The 20,427-nt window shown below is 35.6% G+C and overlaps 1 protein-coding gene and 1 pseudogene across 3 annotated transcripts in view; both read left to right on the top strand.

The window, feature by feature from the left end:
* Positions 1-18,161, top strand: part of PEX1 (peroxisomal biogenesis factor 1) — a 45,690-nt gene extending 27,529 nt beyond the window's left edge. Inside the window, exons 16-24 of one of the 3 annotated variants that reach the window (XM_016161309.2) lie at positions 358-492; positions 2,844-2,908; positions 5,200-5,342; positions 5,424-5,527; positions 6,322-6,498; positions 7,589-7,819; positions 8,868-9,065; positions 9,339-9,469; positions 17,663-18,161. In XM_016161309.2, the coding sequence (XP_016016795.2) occupies positions 358-492; positions 2,844-2,908; positions 5,200-5,342; positions 5,424-5,527; positions 6,322-6,498; positions 7,589-7,819; positions 8,868-9,065; positions 9,339-9,469; positions 17,663-17,747 (1,269 nt within the window). In that variant the 3' untranslated portion in view covers positions 17,748-18,161. Of the gene's footprint in view, positions 1-357; positions 493-2,843; positions 2,909-5,199; positions 5,343-5,423; positions 5,528-6,321; positions 6,499-7,588; positions 7,820-8,867; positions 9,066-9,338; positions 9,470-17,662 lie in introns of those variants that run through there. The other 2 variants (XM_036230342.1, XM_016161310.2) reach the window with 2 other exon arrangements.
* On the top strand, positions 11,388-17,656 carry LOC118610790 (annotated as a pseudogene).
* Positions 18,162-20,427: the final 2,266 nt, after the last annotated feature.

Here is a 20,427-nt window from a genome sequence, read left to right as displayed (position 1 = left end):
AACTTGGCCTGTGAACCATGTAAGTGGAAGGCAGTATACTGGTTAAAAGATTGGTTTTTATTTTCTTAATGTAGTACTTTTATAATATTTAAAAAAACAGGAAAAAATTGGGACAAAATTCTGATGCAGCTATGTGCATTTGATGTAGAATGTATTCCATGGTCCAATTGGGAAAAATCTAAGGTAATTCCTTTGAGTTTATTATTATTTTGAGTAGGAATTTTATTTTCTGTCATTGCGCTGTTAACAAAGGTGGCAGTTATCACCATCTGAATACTTTCTATGCATTGATCTTTGGCTGCTTCTTAGTTATTTGTTTTAGACTTGAGCTCTTTGTCATATTTTTGCATTTTTCAGTACCCAGAATTATTTGCAAACTTGCCCATACGACAGAGAACAGGAGTACTGTTGTATGGTCCTCCTGGAACAGGAAAAACCTTATTAGCTGGAGTAATTGCACGGGAGAGTGGAATGAATTTTATTAGTGTCAAGGTATGTTTTGCATTTCTTTTTTCTTTATTATTGAGGTAATATTTATATAACATATAAACTATTTTAAAGTGTACAATTCAGTGGCACTTAATGCAGTCACAGTGTTTGTAGCCACTACTTCTCTCTGATTTCAAAATTTTTCATCCTATTCCTATTCCCTGTAGTTCCTAGCAACCGTTATTCTGGATATGTCATATAAAAGGAATCATGAAATTTGTCACCTTTGGGCTTAGCTTCTTTGACTTAGTATACTGTTTTCAAGGTTCATTCAAGTTGTAGCATGTACTTTAGTCCTTTTTATACTTGAATGATATTCCATTGTATGGATATGCTACAATTTGTCCATCATTGGTAGACATTTGGGAGTGCTGCTATTATAAACATTTGTGTACAAATTTCTTTGTGGACATAGGTTTTCATTTCTCTTGAACATACACCTAGGAGTGTAATTGCTAGGTCATATGGTAATTCTGTGTGCAACTTTTTGAGGAACTGCCAAACTATTTTCACAGTGATTAAAGCATTTTACATTTTCACCAGTATACGAGGGTACTTCTTTCTTCACATCCTTGCCAGCACCATTTGTTTCTTGATTGTGGGTTACTCTTGTATTTGGAAAACTAGCAGTCCATCTATTAGTTTAAGCTGTGTGGGAAATTGAATAATGAGCCACCTCTCTTTTGTAGGGCTGTAATCTTGTTTAAGGCAAATCTTCATGTATTATAAATTATGCATGAATATTCATATGAAAGAGCAAACTATACTCGAAAGGAGAAGAAAACCTAGAAGTGTAGTTGTTGGGAGCCACACTGAGGCAGGAAGCAGAAATTTTTATGGTTCTATTATTTGTTGGCTATAGTTCACCTTTGCTTGTGTCATACTAGGTCTAAGTTTTTTTGGATGTAAGGCGAGTGTGGTAATTAAGGGACATGCTAGCAGATCATTTCAGGTAATGCCTCATAGTCTAGCACTTGTGTATCATTATGTGTGCCTGGGGACCGATATCTTAGTTGTAATGTTTCAGCATCCAATAATGTTAGTTTACCAAAGAGTGATTAGATTTCAAGGCAGAGGAATCATATATTGTAGCCTTATTCAAAATCGGCTTATAATCTGAAAGCCAGTTTAGTGATTTGTAGTTGAGTTACGCTTACCCTCTTTTTATGACATTTTATTGTGAGTTGGTTAAAGGAGAAACCTGTATAGAGGAAACACAGTATAATACCATAGTCTTCTTTTTTACTTGTCACTAGAATGTAGTTTGTAGTTTTAAAAAAATAATAATTTTCAAGACTAAATCTTGTGTATATTGTTGTATTTTAGACTATTCTATTAGAGAGAACATCTTACCCCTTTAGTAAATCTTCAAATCACAGTTTGGGATAAGTTCTGAATAGAAAGCTTTCAGTAGAGAGCTAATTCTCACTAGGTGGTTCAGGGCTAATCCTAGCAGGCATGCATCAAAGGTGCGCCTTTCACTGACACCAGTGTGTTTGGTGCCTTGTCCCTAATATTTTGACTTAGTTATTTCTGGTTCCATCCTCTATAGTTCTCTGACTATATAGAGGAAATCTAATGAAACACTAGTATCTTAATAGATATCTAGTGGTTGAGTATTAGAAATTCTTTATTTTGATTACATATCCTGATCAGTATTTGTTTTTTTAAGGTAATGATTTTTTACTGGAAATCATTTTAGGGCCTATTCAGTTTTTAAAAAGATCCCAATTTAAGGAAAGACTATCCTCATTATTCATTTAGTTATATGTAGTAAAGTTTATTTTGAATGTTTTTTCAGTTGACTCTTAGGAAAGTGATATATTCTTCAACTTCTGTACAAATAAATTGGTTTCAATAAAGATGATGATTAAAGTAGTTCATGTCTCATTACATAATTTTGGAGTATCCAAAGATGAGATAACTGGAACATTTTTCTTTGTAAACCATTCATTATACCTTACTAAACAAATAATTATTCAGTAATTATTATGTGGCAGACACTGTTTTTGGCACCAGGGATTCAATAGTGAACCAAACTGCTTTTTTGAAGCTTACATTCTACTAATGGAGACAATAAGCAGAACATTCATTATGTCAGGTGGTGGTAGATGCTGTGTAGGAAGACAAGCAGGGTAAGGAAGTGCAGAGTAACTGGAGTGAGTCATAGACGGAGGGAGAGAAAACACCAAGTGTAGATATGTATTCTAGCCACATAATTTAAAAATGAATTTAAGAGACATTTAATCATATTAAAAATGTTCCATGACTGCATTTAGAGTTAGTCATAAACAAAAATTATATTTTGTTTTTAAAGATTTTTATCTTAATTGTAATTTTATTTTATCTAATAGGGACCAGAGTTACTCAGCAAATATATTGGAGCAAGTGAACAAGCTGTTCGGGATATTTTTATTAGGTTGGTTCCCATGAGTGTTTTTTAAGTAACTGATTCCGTTATCAGTCAATGCTCTTTGGTCTTCAGTTTTTCTTTTTTTAAGAACTGATATTTGAAACCTGTGGTATATGTGGATTATTAATAAACTAGAGAACAACAATTCTCTATTTCACAAAAACCACTTAAATATAAAACATTTTCAAAATTAATTTTTGGAAATTATTTGATTTTATGTGTACAGTAGAAATATTCCTGAAATGCTGAAAGTGAAATCATAAGTGGTTATTCAAAAGAATCTCAAAGCAGATCCTTATATGAACCATATAATCACATTAGTTTATCTTTTTTTAAATTAAGATTTCATATGGCTGACTTAGAGTGTAACTATTACTGCATTTATATAAAAATACATATGAATACAGAAGGTAATATTTAAGAATGAAAATCATTTAAATGTGATCTTATTATAGGGAATTTTTAAATTAAAAAGCTACTTTTTACCATGCTCTTAAAATGTTATTATAAAATAAGCAATTTGGAGAATATATGTAATGTACATATACATTTTGAATAATAAAAAAATGAACCTTGTATATCCTCCACCCAATTTAAGAAATAGAACATTACTAAGAAAGTGTTATTAGAAGACAGTCACCATATATTGACAAAAAGTTCATTTTTCAGGAAGATGACACAATTCCAAAATTGTCTCTAATACTAGAGCGTCAAAATATTTAAGGCAGAATTTGACAGAACTGCAAGAAATTGACAAGTCTACCTTCGTAGTAGATTTTAACCCTGTTCTTAATAATTATATTGAGGTGAAATAATAAAAATTTAGAAGATTTAAACAGCATATTCAATAAGATTGATCTAAGCATATTTAGTGCAGTGTACCCAACAACTAGAGAATATGCATTCTTTTCAAGCACACCTGCAACATATTTGAAAATTGGCCGTGTGTCAGGCCATACATAGCAATTGCAGTAAGCTTAAAAGAAACTATCATACAGACTCTGTTTTCTAAAAACACAAATTAAAAGGTAATCCCCTCCCATATATTTAAGTATTTACAATTATTCTTCCAAGTACTTCATGGGTTAAAGATCATAATGGAAAATACTTGGCACTAAATAATAAAGAACGTGCTATTTATTAAAATTGTCAGATGCCGTAAAATTTATTTCAAAATAAGTTTTGAAAATGTATAGCCTTAAATTGTTAGAAAAGAAAAAAGGTTGAAAGTTAATCACTAGGTATCTATTTCATGAAATTAGGAAAGTATAAACTATAAATAAATAAAGGGAAGTAATAAAGATAAGAGCAAAAATTAATGAACTAGAAGACAATTCAATAAAGCAGTTCACAGACAAATACTTTTTGAAAGCCTAGTACAGGTGAACTCCAGTTGAGATTGTCAAGAAGATAGAAAGCACAAACAATATTAGGGATAAAATGGGGGACATGACTAAAGATACACCAGAAATATAAAAGATGATAATGCATTTAAAACTTGAGTAACATAAACAAAAAGATAATTGATCAAAGTCAAGCAAGAAGAAATAAAATCTGAATAGTCTTATAACTATTGGAAAAAATTGAGTCACTCATAAAAAATCTTTATACAACTCAAACATCAGGCCCAGTTGGTTTTCTAGGAAAGCTCTGCCATTCATTCAATGAACAGATAATTCCAGTCTCTTGTTGGCCCAAATTTATCTTAATTTGCCAAGCATTTAATATTCATTGGGTTTTTTTCAGTCAGCATGATACATGTTTTATATTAGGGATGGTTCTTCAGACTGCTAGTCCAGCCTGTTACCAGAGATGAAATTTATGTTCTTTTTAATTAAAACAAAATTAGCAAATTAATAAAAGTTAGGATTCAAATTCGGAAAAAAGTAATATATATAACTAAAATATATTTTGTAGGGAGCCCTTACAAAACAATATGAAAATAATCTTGCCAAATTTTAAGTGGACAAAAGACATGAATAAGCATTTCACAAAAGAAATAAATGTTTGCTTGTAATAAGAAAAAAGTATTTCACTTATGAATTTTAGACTTTGGTTTTCATTTTAGTCCTTGTTGGGGAGGCATGAGTCTTAGGCAAACACATTTACCTTTCTAAGACCCAGTTCAGTGAAAAGTAGAATTATATATGCCTTGCCTTCTTTAAGAATTCATTGCGAATAATTAAATAAATACACAAATACATGTGTGTGTACAGGTGTGTGTGTGTGTGTGTGTGTATGAAATTCCCTTGCAAACTCTGAAGCCCTGTTCAACTAGGAATTTTTTTTCTCCCCAGAGCACAGGCTGCAAAGCCTTGCATTCTTTTCTTCGATGAATTTGAATCCATTGCTCCTCGAAGAGGCCACGATAATACAGGGGTCACAGATCGTGTAGTCAACCAGTTGCTGACTCAGTTGGATGGAGTAGAAGGCTTACAGGGTAATAATTGTAAATACAGAAACATTTTATTGTAACAATTTCACCAAGATTTATTGAAGAATTTTTATTATTTTCCCCCAGGTGTTTATGTATTGGCTGCAACTAGTCGCCCTGACCTCATTGACCCTGCCCTGCTTAGGCCTGGCCGGCTAGATAAATGTGTATACTGTTCTCCTCCTGATCAGGTAACAATTTCATATTTAGAGTCCAAAACCCAACAAATGCTACAGTCTTTCCTTGCGAACTTTACTTTTGCCAGGTAATAGCAGTTGTCCTTAGAAGACCAGCTTTAGGCAAAAGTTTTAGTTGCTGTTTGCTCACAGCATAGAAAAATTCTGAATTAGATGCTAGCCTCTCTTTGACCCAGCCATTTCCATGCAAGTCTTTATAATCTTTCAGTGTTGGCTAATGGGGAGAAAGGAAGGAAACCTTAAGTATTGCATGTCCATATTCCCTGTGTAAAAATCACATACCTTATTATCCTGACAAAAGACAGAATCAAGCATATGACTAGTAATGCACCTAAGCAGGTTACCTAGAGATATGATTTTTAATTGTTCCTAGTCCTGTGTTGATCCAGCCTTGTTCCCAGATTTAGAAACTAATGAATGAGTGAAAGAACAAATAGATGAATAGTCAGAGGTATAAAATACCTAAATATATGTCACATGTAGCTATTATTTAAACTATTTTAATTTTTCTTTTAAAACACTTCCTTGGCACAGTTGCCCAGATCTAGAAAATAAGCACTATTTGAATAAGAAATGATTTACACTGAATAGTTAAGAATGTTGAGTTTCATTCATTTTCCTCCCTATGATCCTTCTAGTAGGGAAGAAGGTCCAAGCAGGAGAGAGGATAGATTGGTGGTGCTTTTTTCCCCTTACTCTTAAACTTATTAGATATGTAAAGTTAATTTATAAAAAATTGTTAAAGTAATTTTATGTTTTATTTATTAATTAGTTATTTCTCCCTTCAGGTGTCACGTCTTGAAATTTTAAACATTCTCAGTGGATCTCTACCTCTGGCAGATGACGTGGACCTTCAGCATGTGGCCTCAGTAACTGACTCCTTCACAGGAGCTGATCTGAAAGCTTTACTTTACAATGCCCAGTTAGAGGCCTTACATGGAAGGCTGCTGTCTTGTGGACTCCAAGTAAGTTCTAGGAGGAGGTTGTTACTCAGGTGTTTTATGAGTGGTAAGACAAGTTCATTATCAGAAATCTCAACCTGAAAAAATCCCGTTTTTTAACAACTTTGGTAACCTACAGAGATTTACCTTTAGTCAGATGTTCCATAGTTGGAATACTGGCTTTGCAGAGAGTTGTAATTACAAAGAGTGTGGTGTCTGTTTCTTTGACATTACCTTCCTACTGGCAAAATATGTTGGTGTGTGGAAAGATATTATTTAAATTGGGTTATCATGAATTAGGTAATATAGACACAAATATTGGACCCTAGTTTTATACTTTAATCTTAAAAAAATAAAGTTATTGATTTTGAAGCTCACATCATCCCAGCTCTGGCCAACAGGAACCCCTTTTGGATGGCTTTTGTGTCCTTTTGCTATGTCCTCTCATTCTTTGTTCACTTACTTCCCAATATAACAAGGTATTCTAGGTTTATCTTGTACTTTCTGTACCTTAACCCTAGAAAACCAGCCTTTTCTCTAAGGGATAGTATTTTGATTTTAATTTTTCACCAGATAACTTGAACTCTGCTACATTATGGACTTCACCATGTATTTTCTAGGAAGGGTTTTCCTATATACTCCTTTCCTGTACATTTTAATGGGGATTCTCGTGGGGTCTAACAGTTCCAGATCAGGTACTACCAAGCTTTTGCTGTTTAAGGAATTTTTTTTTTTTTTCCTTTCACTATCAGAAAAGGTATTTACCTATAAAGCACTCTATAATGATAAAGCACTCTATAACAAGGTTGATTTGTCATTTCACAGTAGAAAAATATGAATTAAAAGACATAAAAATAAAACCCAGAGAAAGGTCTGAGTCCTACATTTATTATAATTTTGGGGGAGATAGTTGGCAAATTACCTACGTGATATAACTTGTCTTTTTTAAAAAAAAATTAAGATTTTTTTATGTCTTCAGAGCCATTAGAGAATAAAAGCTTTTTTTGAAAAATGCCTCACATTTCCTCGTACTGGTCTATTAGAATGCATTGTGTTATTCCTGAGTTGTGGCTTATTTAGAACTTTACAACTGGTTGTCCTTTGTGTGTTTTAGGATGGAAGCTCCAGTTCTGACAGTGATCTAAGTCTGTCTTCAATGGTTTTTCTTAACCATAGTAGTGGCTCCGACGATTCAGCTGGAGATGGAGAATGCGGCTTAGAGCAGTCCCTTGTTTCTCTAGAGATGTCCGAGATGCTTCCAGGTGAATCCAGATTCAACGTGTACCGACTCTACTTTGGAAGCTCTTACGAATCAGAACTTGGAAACGGAACCTCTTCTGATTTGGTACATTGTGCGGTTGTCATTGTACAGTTCTGAAATAGAAAGCCGTGCGTTGATGTAAAGTTGGACAGTGATCTGCCTCCTAACTAACCCCACATGTCCTTTCTGGTTGGTTGGTACTTCAGTAAAATAGTCTTCTTTTCCTTACTTATACTAATTAGTCATTTTTATTCCTCAGTAAGAACTGTAAGACAGAGCTGGCAGCAAGGGGAAGCCAAAGTAGCCAGTTGGTTTCTTTCAGGTTTATCTCCTTTCAGTGGTCTTCAAACATTTTCCAATTTATATTAAATTTAAATTCTATTTTCTTAGAACTTTTGAGGATAATGAGACATTTGGTACAATAACATCAAAAATTCCTGACAGCAAAATGTTAACTATTTGTTATACTTTGGATGGAAAGTATAAGCGCAGTGAAAAGTTATGGGTAGTAATGTTTCAATGAGGAAAATATTTAGATTAAATGTGAACAGTATCATTGTTTTTCTAAATTAAAACAGCATTCAACACATATCCTCCCAAAATTAACAGTGGTTTGCTGTTATTTTATTGGTACAAATAACATTTTTACCTGTATTTAGTTAGGTTTTTCATGTTTTTTAAATGAATTGGCTTTATTTCAGTTTTTAAAAATATAAAAGTGACCTATTTTATTCTCAAGAATAGTAAGCTATTATTTTATATTCTAGTCTTTAATTCTGTTTCCTGTTTCTTAACTTCTATGTAGAAATAACCCAGAACCTTCTATTTGTTGAAGACTAAGAATAAGGCTCATTTGGAACCTATCCCTAGAGCATTGGTGTGGCGGACTTAATAACGAAGCATTAAAAGGACCTTATATATGGCAGTTTTCACTCTACAGTGGTTCTCTAAATGAACCTTTAGAGAATATGAGCATATTTCAAACTTGCTTGATTAGTTAATTCAAAATAAGCTTATTCATGTTAAGGTTTTAGTGCTTCAAATTTTTAATTCTACCTTTGATAAATATACTTTTTCTCAGTTTCTCTCCCCTTCTTCCTTCCTTCTCTCATTATTATACTTAACCATGCAGAGCTCACAGTGCCTGTCTGCACCAAGCTCCATGAATCAAGATTTTCATGGATTGCCTGGGAAAGATCAGTTGTTTTCACGACCACCAGTGTTCAGAACGGCTTCACAAGAAGGTTACCAAGAACTTACACAAGAACAAAGAGATCAACTGAGAGCAGATATCAGTACTATCAAAAGCAGATACCAGAGCCAAAGTGGAGTATGGCTTTTCTTTTCCCCCACCCATTATAATTGTAAAAACTTTTTAAATTTTTTCCTTTTTGATATGTCTTTGATTTATAAATGAGCTATATTTATAGAAGGGACTGCAACACTTTGATCAAATGGTTATGTGCTTCCTGCTTTCAAACTATTTTTAGTAATCTTACGAGAAAAGGAATAGTCTCCTGAGAAAAATGATGAAAAGAAATAATGCTTGGACTGCTGCTTTTTAAATTATGTTCTAAGTTAACTTTTTGTTTTTGTTTTTAAGGAGGATGACTCCCTTAACCTACCAAGACCAACCAAAACCAGTCCAGCTATTAGTCAGTCACATTTACTGTCTGCACTGAGTCACACAAGACCATCCATTAGTGAAGACGACTGGAAGAACTTTACTGAGCTGTAAGCAACAGATTCTTATTTGTACACATAGATATTATTGGAGGTGACAGTTATTCACTTAAACTTTTAAAGTCCTTATTTAAAATCACAAATATTTTAAATATTTAAAAACCAATTCAGAAAATTTGTTCAGTAGCTGTGCATTTATACACCCCAAAACTTCAAGAGTGTAGAAGTCAAAAATGAATTTAATTAACCAGTTCATTTGATTGTATTTTAATTATTTATAATGAACTGATTTAATTTTAAAAATCTTTGAATAAATGAAAGGAAAATTAAAAGCTGAAAATGATTCCAACATAGTTTGCAAAAGTTGTTATGAAAAATATACCTGTTTTGCTTTCAAAATAATTTATATTTTATAACTTTAAAGAACATTCAAAATCATTCAGGTTTATTCACTTGTGGATCTTGTTTAGTACATAATTGCATTTATAAGCTTCTTGTCTGTGTAGTGGTTTAGGAGTCCATGACCCTTAGACTGAAAACCATTCTAGGTCAACGATTCAACTTAGTTCAAGAAATATATTTTTCCTGGTCTTTAGAAGTTACAACTCTTGTTTAATTTTGCAGTACTTTAGGGTGCATATTGTAAGGGCAGAAAAGTTTTCTAGGTTCTTTAGCTGATCTATTAAACTAACATAAGACAAATTAACAGGAGAAAAACACATTTAACTGCATATACAAGAGCCCCATAAAAATATGAGACTCAAAGGCAGCTGAGGCTTATATACTATCCTGAGCTCAGGAAAGGGACAGGGGCTGGAGATTTAAAAGGGAGGGAAGGTGAGAAGAGCATATGTATGGTAAATAGATCTTTGCCCTGCCGTGTAGGTCAGTCATTCACATAAAAGAGTTATCTCTGGTAATAATATCTCTTTCTGGTACAGGTTCCCTATCTAAATTCTTTTGGGCAGTTTCCCTGAGTTTGCTGGGTCTTGATTTCCTTTAGTTCAAAATAACCCACCTGCCAAAGTGGCACATTTTGGGGTAGCATATTCTCCTTTCAGTCCCACCTTTGAAACTTCCCTAAGAAGTTCATAGTCATGGTAGATTGCTTCATCTCATCGAACCAGTCCTGAGAACAGGTCAGTTAAACAGTTGTGTCTCTCACTGCAGGAGGTGGTGGGTGATACAGATGAGCTCCTAAAGTTAGGCCTATATTGTGCAAGCAGTCAGGTATTTAATAAGAGGTATATCTATGGAAACAAAAGAAAAAGGTTAATGATAAGAGCAGACCATGAACCTAGTTCTGAGGGCAGCCAATTGAGATTTCTAGATGTCAGGGTGAAAGCATCTTTTATAGTTTGAATGTCTCTGATGATGTCCTTGGGTGTTCAGGTAAACTTTCTGAGTGACCTACACAGCAACAGACATGAAGATTGTCCATACATAAGTTGTTGTGGTGATTTCTTGGAAGTTTATATCCCATTCACATTCAATTTGTAGGACTTCAGGAAAATGGCAGCTTTTGTTTATATATAATGATTCCAAATCAAGAGTGGGAAAATTTAGAAATGTTAATTTGGAGAGTTGTAGCTAACTTTTGAAGGAAAGTAAAAGAATTCAAGATCTAGTCTACTTTACAGGTAGAAAACAAAATATCAAAGACAGTTAACAACACTAAAATCTGATATCCACAAAGCTGTATTACTGACATAACTTCTCTCTCTGCAGTCACCCCATTTCTATCAAAGGTAAGATTAATCTGTTTGCAAATTAAGTATACTTTCAATAAACTTGGCCTGATTATTTGTATAAGTGCAGCCTCTCGAGGGTAGGAAGCCAAGCCAAGGCCTCACCATCAGATTTTGGTTACAATAGCTATATATTTGAGTTCATTCTTCTGTTCTCAGGGTCCCCAAGATATCATGAGGTTCCTGCAATTGCCAGAAAGTGATGTTCCTACTCACCGGCTATGGCTGCTGGGGACCCTGTAAGCTGGGCGTCAGGCTGGTTTTCCAAGGGGCTTTATTGGCTCCATAAAGTTAACCTGAGTTCCATAAAACTGGTCATATCTGATTCTGTGCATTCTGCAAAATAATCAGCAAAACAATAACTATCTTAAGTGGCAAAAGATTTAATGGCCATGATTAAAGATCTGATGAGAGTTCATTTTAATGCAATTGACAAGGAAATTTGGTTATTTCTGTGACAATATTTTTAAGATAACTGGAATTATGACTGATACTATATAACAGATTTTTAAAAATTTTATATAATTTCTGGAACACATTAATGACATATATTCATAAAGGTAGAACCTAAAAGTTTATTACTTCTGGGTTTGTGTAAGTGCATGTCATGATGCTTCTCAAAACTGCAAAACTGCCTAATGACTTATTTCTCAACGTATCCCCATCATTAAATGCTACATGACTATATCAGATAAGCCTAATTAGTCTAACATCTTTTTATAAGGAGAGAACAAATGTTTTGAAATTTTTAAGATTTGCCAGAGGCTTTCTTAAAAATTCCAAAATGAGTCTGAGGTCAAAAAGACCTTATTTAGAATTTGATATGGGGGAATTTTGTCACAGATATCACAAGGTTTTAAAAACAGTCAAATAGGATTACAGGTCAATGAAATGACATATTGTTATCCATTAACCAACGTGACAGACTTTTCAGGCAAATACAGAAAGTTATATAGTTGTAAAAACAAAACAAAAACATACTTTTTACTAGAAAAGACTGTTTTCTTAAGTCATCAAACATGAAGCTAGGAAATTATTTTGATAAAATACAGAATCTGTGTTTTCTAGGCCAATTAAAAAGTAAATCAGAATCAAGCTTTCCTAAGGTTATCAACAGCAGACCAATAGTCCAAGAAAAATTTGTCCTTTTAGTAGAATAAAAAATTAAGTTTTAGTTTTGCATAAGTACACTACCGATAATAAATCTTTTTTTAAAAAAATCCTTATAGTAAATTTATTCCATTTTATTAGCCAGCTTGACTACACAAAGTAAAATTCTCTCCAACTGTCTATATCCATTTAGTTTGTCATTTTTCCTCTTTCCCATTTTGCAAGGTGTTTTACTTTATGATAAAATTATTTTTTCCCTCAACAAAAATACATTTCCATACCTTTTTACCAAAAACACATCCTACTTTCCTTGTATACCGAGTTATTTTCCTTACTATTTATCGTAGTTTTAGTAACGTGTATTAGAATTCTTAACCCTCGAAAACCTTAATTTCTAATAATGACAGTGCTATACTAGCAGTCTGTAGATTGCCAAATCTATGAATACATTTCATCATTTCTAGAAGCATGTACTTTTTTTTAAAGGTACGGTATTTCACTGTAGCATAGGACATATTAAGTAGATAAATCTATGTTTAGTAATTAATGTTTCAGTATTTTAGCTTTTTAAAAAGTGATCTATATATTATTCAATACACTTCTATCGTTTAACTCAGCAAAACACTAAGGGTATAGGTTACCAAAGAGATTTGGGAAATTATTCAAGTAGACCTCATAAAACAATTATTATTGAAAAGTTCACTTAAAAACTTTAATTCACTTTTTCTTAATAATCATATTTAAATTAGGAAACTTTCATGAGACATTAAAACAGCCATTATGACAAATTTTGTAACAGATGTCACATGAGCTTATTTGACTAAGAAATCCAGGTAGAATAGTTGTATGTCTGCATTTTATTAAATGCTGATAACTCTAAAAACATCCCGATTTTAATTAAACCAATAAACTTCTAGCTCTTTTTTTTTCCTACCAAAGATTATCCCAGATCATGTAAACTTGAAAAGCAATTGGGTTAGTTTCTACTATATTTATGAGAGTTTAGAATATATAATAAGTGCTTATTTTTCTTTAAGCCAGTTAGAGCTTTTTTACAAATTAATTTTGGCAATACCATCTGGAGGTAGAAAAATATTACATGTACATAACTTTTATCCATATATATACATAAATACACAGACAGAGACCTATAGTTTCTATTTTAAAATTTTACCCGTGAGTCAGGTATACCACCAGTACAAAACTCATTAATTTATAGGTAACAATTGAATCCAAATTGTGTCTTTGGTAGACAGAACAGGTTAAGGTTACCCCTTGAAATAGCTAAAGCTTTTTACTGATATTTCTGGAGATGACTTCTGTATTTGCCCTCGACACTCTTAATGGAAGCTGTGGACTAGATTTTGGGCAAAGAAGCCTTTGTAAAGCAGTCTATTTCAGAAAGTCCTTCCCCCTGTTCAATCTCAGGTGGTTGTGGGCAGTGTTTTGGTTATCTCCTGAAGTGTTTATATATATCAAAGACATAGTTAGATTTATATCTTCAAGGGACAGAAAGAATGCAAGTTATCTAAGATTTATAGTCCTGTGAGGTATATTTCTCTATTATCAGAAGTCGAGGGTAATTATTTAAAATTTTCCTTTTTAGGACAATTCTGTTCTAAATGTAAGCATTTTGAAATGACTAGGGGAGGTTTGGAAGTTGGTAAAGATAGGTGGACTTGGAAATGTTTCTAGAGCCACATTTCTGGTTTAGCGAAGACTCCAGTTTGTAAAATAAGGATAGTCACTTTTAATTTGGTTGCAACCTGAATGCTATCTAAAGGCTGGCCCATCCATCCACATTTTCCATTAAGATGGAAATTAAGATTCCTGTGTTCTGAGGCTTCAAGGTTTAATGCAGTATGTCTTTTAAAAGTGTGTATGAAGTGTTCCACAAAGGCCTCTGAATGTTTTCCTTTTGTTTCCTTAGTGTCCAGTTCAACCTTTGATCATTTAACCTTAGGGGTAAGAGGCTCCCCGTTGCTTCTTTCAGCCCCTGAACATTGCCCTCTGGCCTATCTATTTCGTGATCATTTATAGAAGAGCCTGGGAGAAATTCTGATCATTGGGTTTTCCATGTGAGCCATCTGGCTTGTCTGATAAGTAAAGGCTAATCTATTCAAGGTGGAGAAGAATACCCCTCAGCAGCCAGTCAAGGTGCTGCGAGTGAGGTTTTAATAGGCTGTGATCTTTCAGACTCCTTTCCACAACTGGTAGGATGTTCTAAACATGGAGGCTAAAGGGCTCTATAATTTAATAAATCTGCTGTTCTTGAAACATGAATTCTTTGTGGTGGGGGCCCAGTATACATCCATAAGGGACATGATTCTTCTAAATTGACTTCCTGGCTTTCAGCATGTACTGAATAACCTGTATACCCTGGACCTGGAGAGCAGGCCAGAGTGTTTTTTGTAAACCTTGTGTGGAAGGGGAGGTTAAAACTAGCAGACAGGGATGGCTTTTGAGAAGGGGAATTTACAGTGGATGTGGTAATTTGTTTTTTCACCTTGTTAAGGGAGTTGCTAAAACTAGCTGTTGTATTCCTTTATGTTCCTTTTCAATTTAGTCTTTTTGCTGGTTAAACAGTTATTTAGCATATGAGCTCTCTAAATGTTTTCAAATATAGGAGTTTTTCCAATTAAAAGCATTCATCATCTGACCATTGGCAAGCAGGCTCTTATATTAATCTCAGTAGTGATTGAAACCAGTTAGCCTTTTTATGGCTTAATCATGGATGGAAGAAGTGTCCCAAAAGAGGGTGCAAAAGATAACAGCCCTCACAAGATCCATAAAGTTTACTTGCAGAAAAAACCTTCGTTGTTACAGGGTGGTACAAATGGTATAATGAAGTGTTTCCAGTTGCCCATAAGAACCAGTGCCTCCAGCCACAGACCTGCTAATCCGTGACCCTGGGCAGGCACTGCTGGAATGGGACTTTTTCAGCACTAACAAAACAATGAATGTTTAGATGACAAATGTCCCATATGGGCTAGGAGCCCTTTTGACAAACTCCCCTATAGCTGGCACCGTCAAACAAAGAGTGCTGCTTGTCACTTCGTGTCTCAGGTCCTGAGTCTATTTGGCTGGCCTCCAGATACAAACTGATACTTAAACCTTCGGGCTGTCAGAGACAAGAAGATATTCTCACTGGACACAAAGCCAGGAGCTTAAGATGTAGAACAAGACAAGAGGAAAACTGCATCCGGCTTTTTTACACGGGGGATGCTCACAGCGAAGTTCGTCTAGATGCAGGCCTAGTGAGAGCCGTGAACTCACTGGTGTCTAAGGCTGGCTCAAACCATAGGCTTACAGGGCATATGCCAGCATTCTACCCTGTGGCTTTCCTCCTATGACAAGTGACACAAGAGACAGACAACAGTAAACAACCATCTCTGGGAGGAAGGGGATCAATAGAAAACAAGAGTATACCTAACAAATCTTTGTACCAGAATCGCTATACCCAAGGAACAAGTTCACACAAATATTTCCTCCTGCTAATCTAAACTTAAAAAAAGGAAAAGACTCACCACTCTCACTCCCACTGGACCCTGCGGGCAGAAATCCGGGCCTGACAAAATAATTCTTACCTTTCGCTGGCTCTTGTCAGGTCCCAGGGTTTCTCAGCTGCAGCAGCCTGGCTGTATGCTGCTCATTCCCTTACTCCCGTCCAGCTTCTCTGGCTGGTCTCGGTGGACATAAGACAGAATAACAGGAGAAAAATGTTAATTTTGTACTACAGCAATCCATGAAAATATGAAATTCATGGGCAGTCAGGCAGTTGAGACGTATATGCTATCCTGAGCCAAGGAAAGGGCCAGCGGCCAGGGCTTCAGAGGGGAGGAAGGCTGTTCACAGCAGGACGAGAGGAGCAAATGTTTGCCCTGCCACGCAGTTAATTAAGTCTTTCAGATTAAAAAAAAAAAAAATGTACCTTTGGCAATAGTGCTCTTTCTGGTGCAGGCCCCCTGTCTAAATTCTTTTAGGCAAGTAAGGGAGAGGTAAAAAGCTTTTCCTAAGACTGCTGGTTCTTGATTTGCTTTAGCTCAAAATAATTCACATGCCAAAGTGGTACATTTTGGGGTGGCATATTCTGCCTCCCTTTAACATACATAAAGATTGTGTGCTTATTGTAGAAAATCCAGAAAACAGAAGGAAAAATAAAACGAATTCCCCTTAATCCAACCACCTCCCAAAACATTTGTATACTAAGACACGCTGCACATATTGTTGTATAGCAGCCCCCTTCATCCATCCATCTTGAATGTTCTTTCACGTATGAAATATGTTACTACTATATTTTTAACATCATTTTATAATATAGCTGTGCCACATATCTAATTTGGGGGCATTTGTTTCCCCCTTTTTACTACTATAGGCAATGTGATAATGGACATTCTTAGAGCTGAATGTTTGCACATATTCTTAATTATTTCACTGGGATAGAGCTAGCATTGTTGCATCACAGGGTACTCAACATTTTTAAGGCTTTTGAAATCTATTGCTATGTTGCCTTCCAGAAACACTGCATGTATATTCCAACAGCAATGTGTGGAGTGCCCATTTCACCGCATCCTCAGTAACATGAGTATCATAGTATTACTCTAAATTAGGCCTATTGAAGAAATATATCTTGTTTAAAAATGTACATTTCTTTTGATTAAAACTGTCAAGGCTATATTTTTTATGTCACTCATTGCTATTTGTATTTTAGCGTTTCTAACTTGTCTCTTCATCCGCTTTGCTCCTTTTTCTGTTGAAGTAAGTGTTCAACTTTTGAAAATATATTTGTAAGAACTTTAATTTGTTACATTTTTTTCCAATTTGTTATTTCTCTATGTTTCTTAAAACATAATTCTGTTCTCTTTCTGCCATCTTTCCGCGCCACCTTGATGGTGCACAGGAATGTCTGGCTGCTACTCTCAAGAGCATCAACAATGCTGAAAAGAGGCAAATGCCTGGTTCTTATTAGGCCATGCTGCAAAGTCATCATCTGCTTTCTGTGATAATGAAGCATGGGTACATGGGCAAATTTGAAATAATTGGTGATCACAGAGCTGGGGAAATTGTTGTCAACCTCATGGCCAAGTTAAACAAGTGTGGAGTGATCAGCCCCAGATCTGAAGTGCAATACAAAGATCTAGAAAAATGCCAGAATGACCTGCTCCTGTCCAGTCAGTTTGGTTTCATTGTACTGACCACCTCAGCAGGCATCATGGAGAAGCAAGACAAAAACACACAGGAGGGAAAATCTTGGGATTCTGTTTCTAGGGATGTAATAAATACGTGCAAATAAAATGCCTCAATAGACCAAAAACAATTCTGTATGCAAACAATCCATTGTATTATCGTTTACATGTATTAAATATTATCTCATTTTTCTTTTTAGGTATGAAAACTTTCAAAATTCAAAGAGGAGGAAAAATCAAAGTGGAACAATGTATCGACCTGGACAGAAAGTAACTCTGGCATAAAATATACTTCTGATTCTTTTTTTTTTTTTTTTGGTAGTTTGTCCCTATGTTGTAACAGTAATAATGGTGTCTGTAAATTTTTTAACAAATTAATCTATAAAAATCACAGATTGGTAAACCCATGGTTATGTAATGACCAGGATTACTTGAGATTAATACTGTTTAATAAATTGGGATATTTATAAGAGATTCTGTATCTTATTTCCTGTAAATATATGTTAAATACTTAAATAATACTGGCCAGATGGTATAACGAATTTTTTTCTCCTTTGAATAGAGAATGTAATTAATTATATTTCTTAGAACTCACTGACAGTTGCATATTCAACATCTTGCTGGCATTTGACAAGTTTTATGCTTTAGCAACTTCTTGACTGTTTTGGAAATAAAATATCCTATTATTTACCAATCCAATTATCTGTTCTTATATCAGCAAATGTGGAATTTATACAAAATGCAAATAAACATAATTATTCCCCTTTCAGAAATGAGACCACATATACTCCAGCCAGTTCCAGGCCAGGATCTTGAATGATGTCCATTCCCTAGCTCCATCATGATTTTATCTTGCTAACCTATGAACTGACTGTAAAGTCGGCCACCATCAACACAAACTATGTATAGTAATGTAGTAAGGAGAAAGGAAAAAGAAAGTTAGATAAAATATAAATAACATGAGATGGCAAAGAAAAATGTCCAGGCAGCAGCCACTGCCCTTTCTGCCACTAATCATGAGGCCATGGCTGGTAATTCTGACCTCTCTTTTCCATTACTTATTCCGTCTACCCTGACTTCAGCCAGCACATCAGTGGACTAGAGTCCTTTATGGTGGGATGGTCTAAACCTTCATTCCTATGTGAATGATTAGTGACCTACATAAGATCACAGAAGTTTTCCATTAAGCTGTACCATAAATATTAATATGACCACATGGTTCCACCCATACTTCTCCCATCCCTAATTGTATAGCAGCAACTATATCCATGCAGCCAACTGCATAACCCTCCCCTTCTACACCATGGGAATCATCAGTGTTACCCCTCATGAAAGCATTCCTTATTTGCTTACTTCTAAATCAGCAAAGCCCAGAATCACAAGGAATAGAAGCAAAGATTTTAGGGCTACTATTAGGTTTTAACTGAGTGACACTTGTACTTTGGTTCCCAAATCCATGTACTAAGGCCAAGGTCACTGGTTCGCAGCATATACTAAATGTACTGCATCTTGAAGAACAGTACTTCAACCTCAAAGAGTTGTCTCCCCAGGCCAACTGTTTCAGGGTAATGTTAAGTCCAGTGAATTCCAAGAGTGGCCCACCATCTTACTCTTTACTTACTCTTTCATGATCAGAAGCAAGTGTCATCTGGGATATCATAAATGAAAGCATGTAGTGAGTCCATGAAAGATGGTGTTGGCAGAGGTTTGAAGGACAGACAAGGCAGATCCAATTCCAGAACGTGTCCCCACCAGGATGTATTAATGCACTTAACTGCCTCCTCTCTGACAGAAGAAGAAATGCACTCATTCCTCCAGGAGGCACGGGCTGGTCTCCCCTGGGTGTGCATCTATGTGGTTGGTCACTGCTGCTGACAAGTAGGCTGTCAAGAGAGATGGACAGATCAGCATTGGTGAATGGAAATACGCATCAGAGGCCACACATAGACCCCCCACCCTGCTATCCCTGCCACTGGCCACTTCATGAATCTATTAAACTAGGTGGCTGGAGTTGAAGGCCGACATCTACAGAGAGGTATAGAACACCTGATTATTAAAAGCACTGAGGGCTTTTAGCTGAGCATTCACATGCCACATTCTCAATCAGCTGAGTCCAAGAACTCTGACTATACTTTCTTCCTAGACTGCCTCATGGCCAGTTTCACCATCACGTTCTCAATCTCTGATCTACTGATTTATTAGCCACCATCTAGAAATCAGCATAGATTTACTATCAGATATCTCTGTCTCCTGGAAAAACAGGAGAGACGCGTTGCTTAGAAAATCTGCTCCCTTGGGGGACTTCTGTTTCCACTGGCTGTCAGGCTGTATCCTGACTATAGTGGTAGTGCCTTCATTCTGACAGGTCACTGGAGTTCTGAGTGTCTAGGAATTAACATTAATGCAGACCCAGTGTTTCTGATAATCACAAGCACGTCTGGTTATTTCTCAGGACACCTGCGAAAATGGCCTGGTAAATGGCTTTGGGTCCTCTGGAGATGTCACAGGAAGGAAGGTCCATAGCAAGTACTCATGACGTTACCACGGGGCCCTTGCCCCAGACACCCAGCTTCTCCTTCGTTCTTGGGCTGACCTGGACCTGAGAACTGGGTCAGGGGTCGTGATTATTGTGATAAATCAGGCCTCTGTTTGCTAACGGAGATTTTTAAATTATAGGAATCGAGTAGGATCTTTGACCATCTATTTTGGTCTTAAGAACCCCACAATTAGGCAGCATCAAAGATCCCTGCAGGTTAGACCACCATAATTAATGTGCTGGCTTTGCTGCTGAATATGGTAGCCACATTCGCCTGGCCTCCCACGTTGCAGCTACCTGACCTCTGCTACCCCAGGACCCACCCACCCACCCCTACTGAAATCACAGAGCCCATTTCTACTGTAACATCTCCCACTTGCATCCCCATCTGTTGTTGCAGATTCTACTTCATTCCAACACCCTCTCCCT

The sequence above is a fragment of the Rousettus aegyptiacus genome, unplaced genomic scaffold, assembly GCF_014176215.1.
Source record: "Rousettus aegyptiacus isolate mRouAeg1 unplaced genomic scaffold, mRouAeg1.p scaffold_m13_p_13, whole genome shotgun sequence".
Classification (NCBI taxonomy): domain Eukaryota; kingdom Metazoa; phylum Chordata; class Mammalia; order Chiroptera; family Pteropodidae; genus Rousettus; species Rousettus aegyptiacus.
The sequence above is the reverse complement of the archived record's forward strand: the minus strand, read 5'-3'. Positions and strand labels throughout refer to the sequence as shown.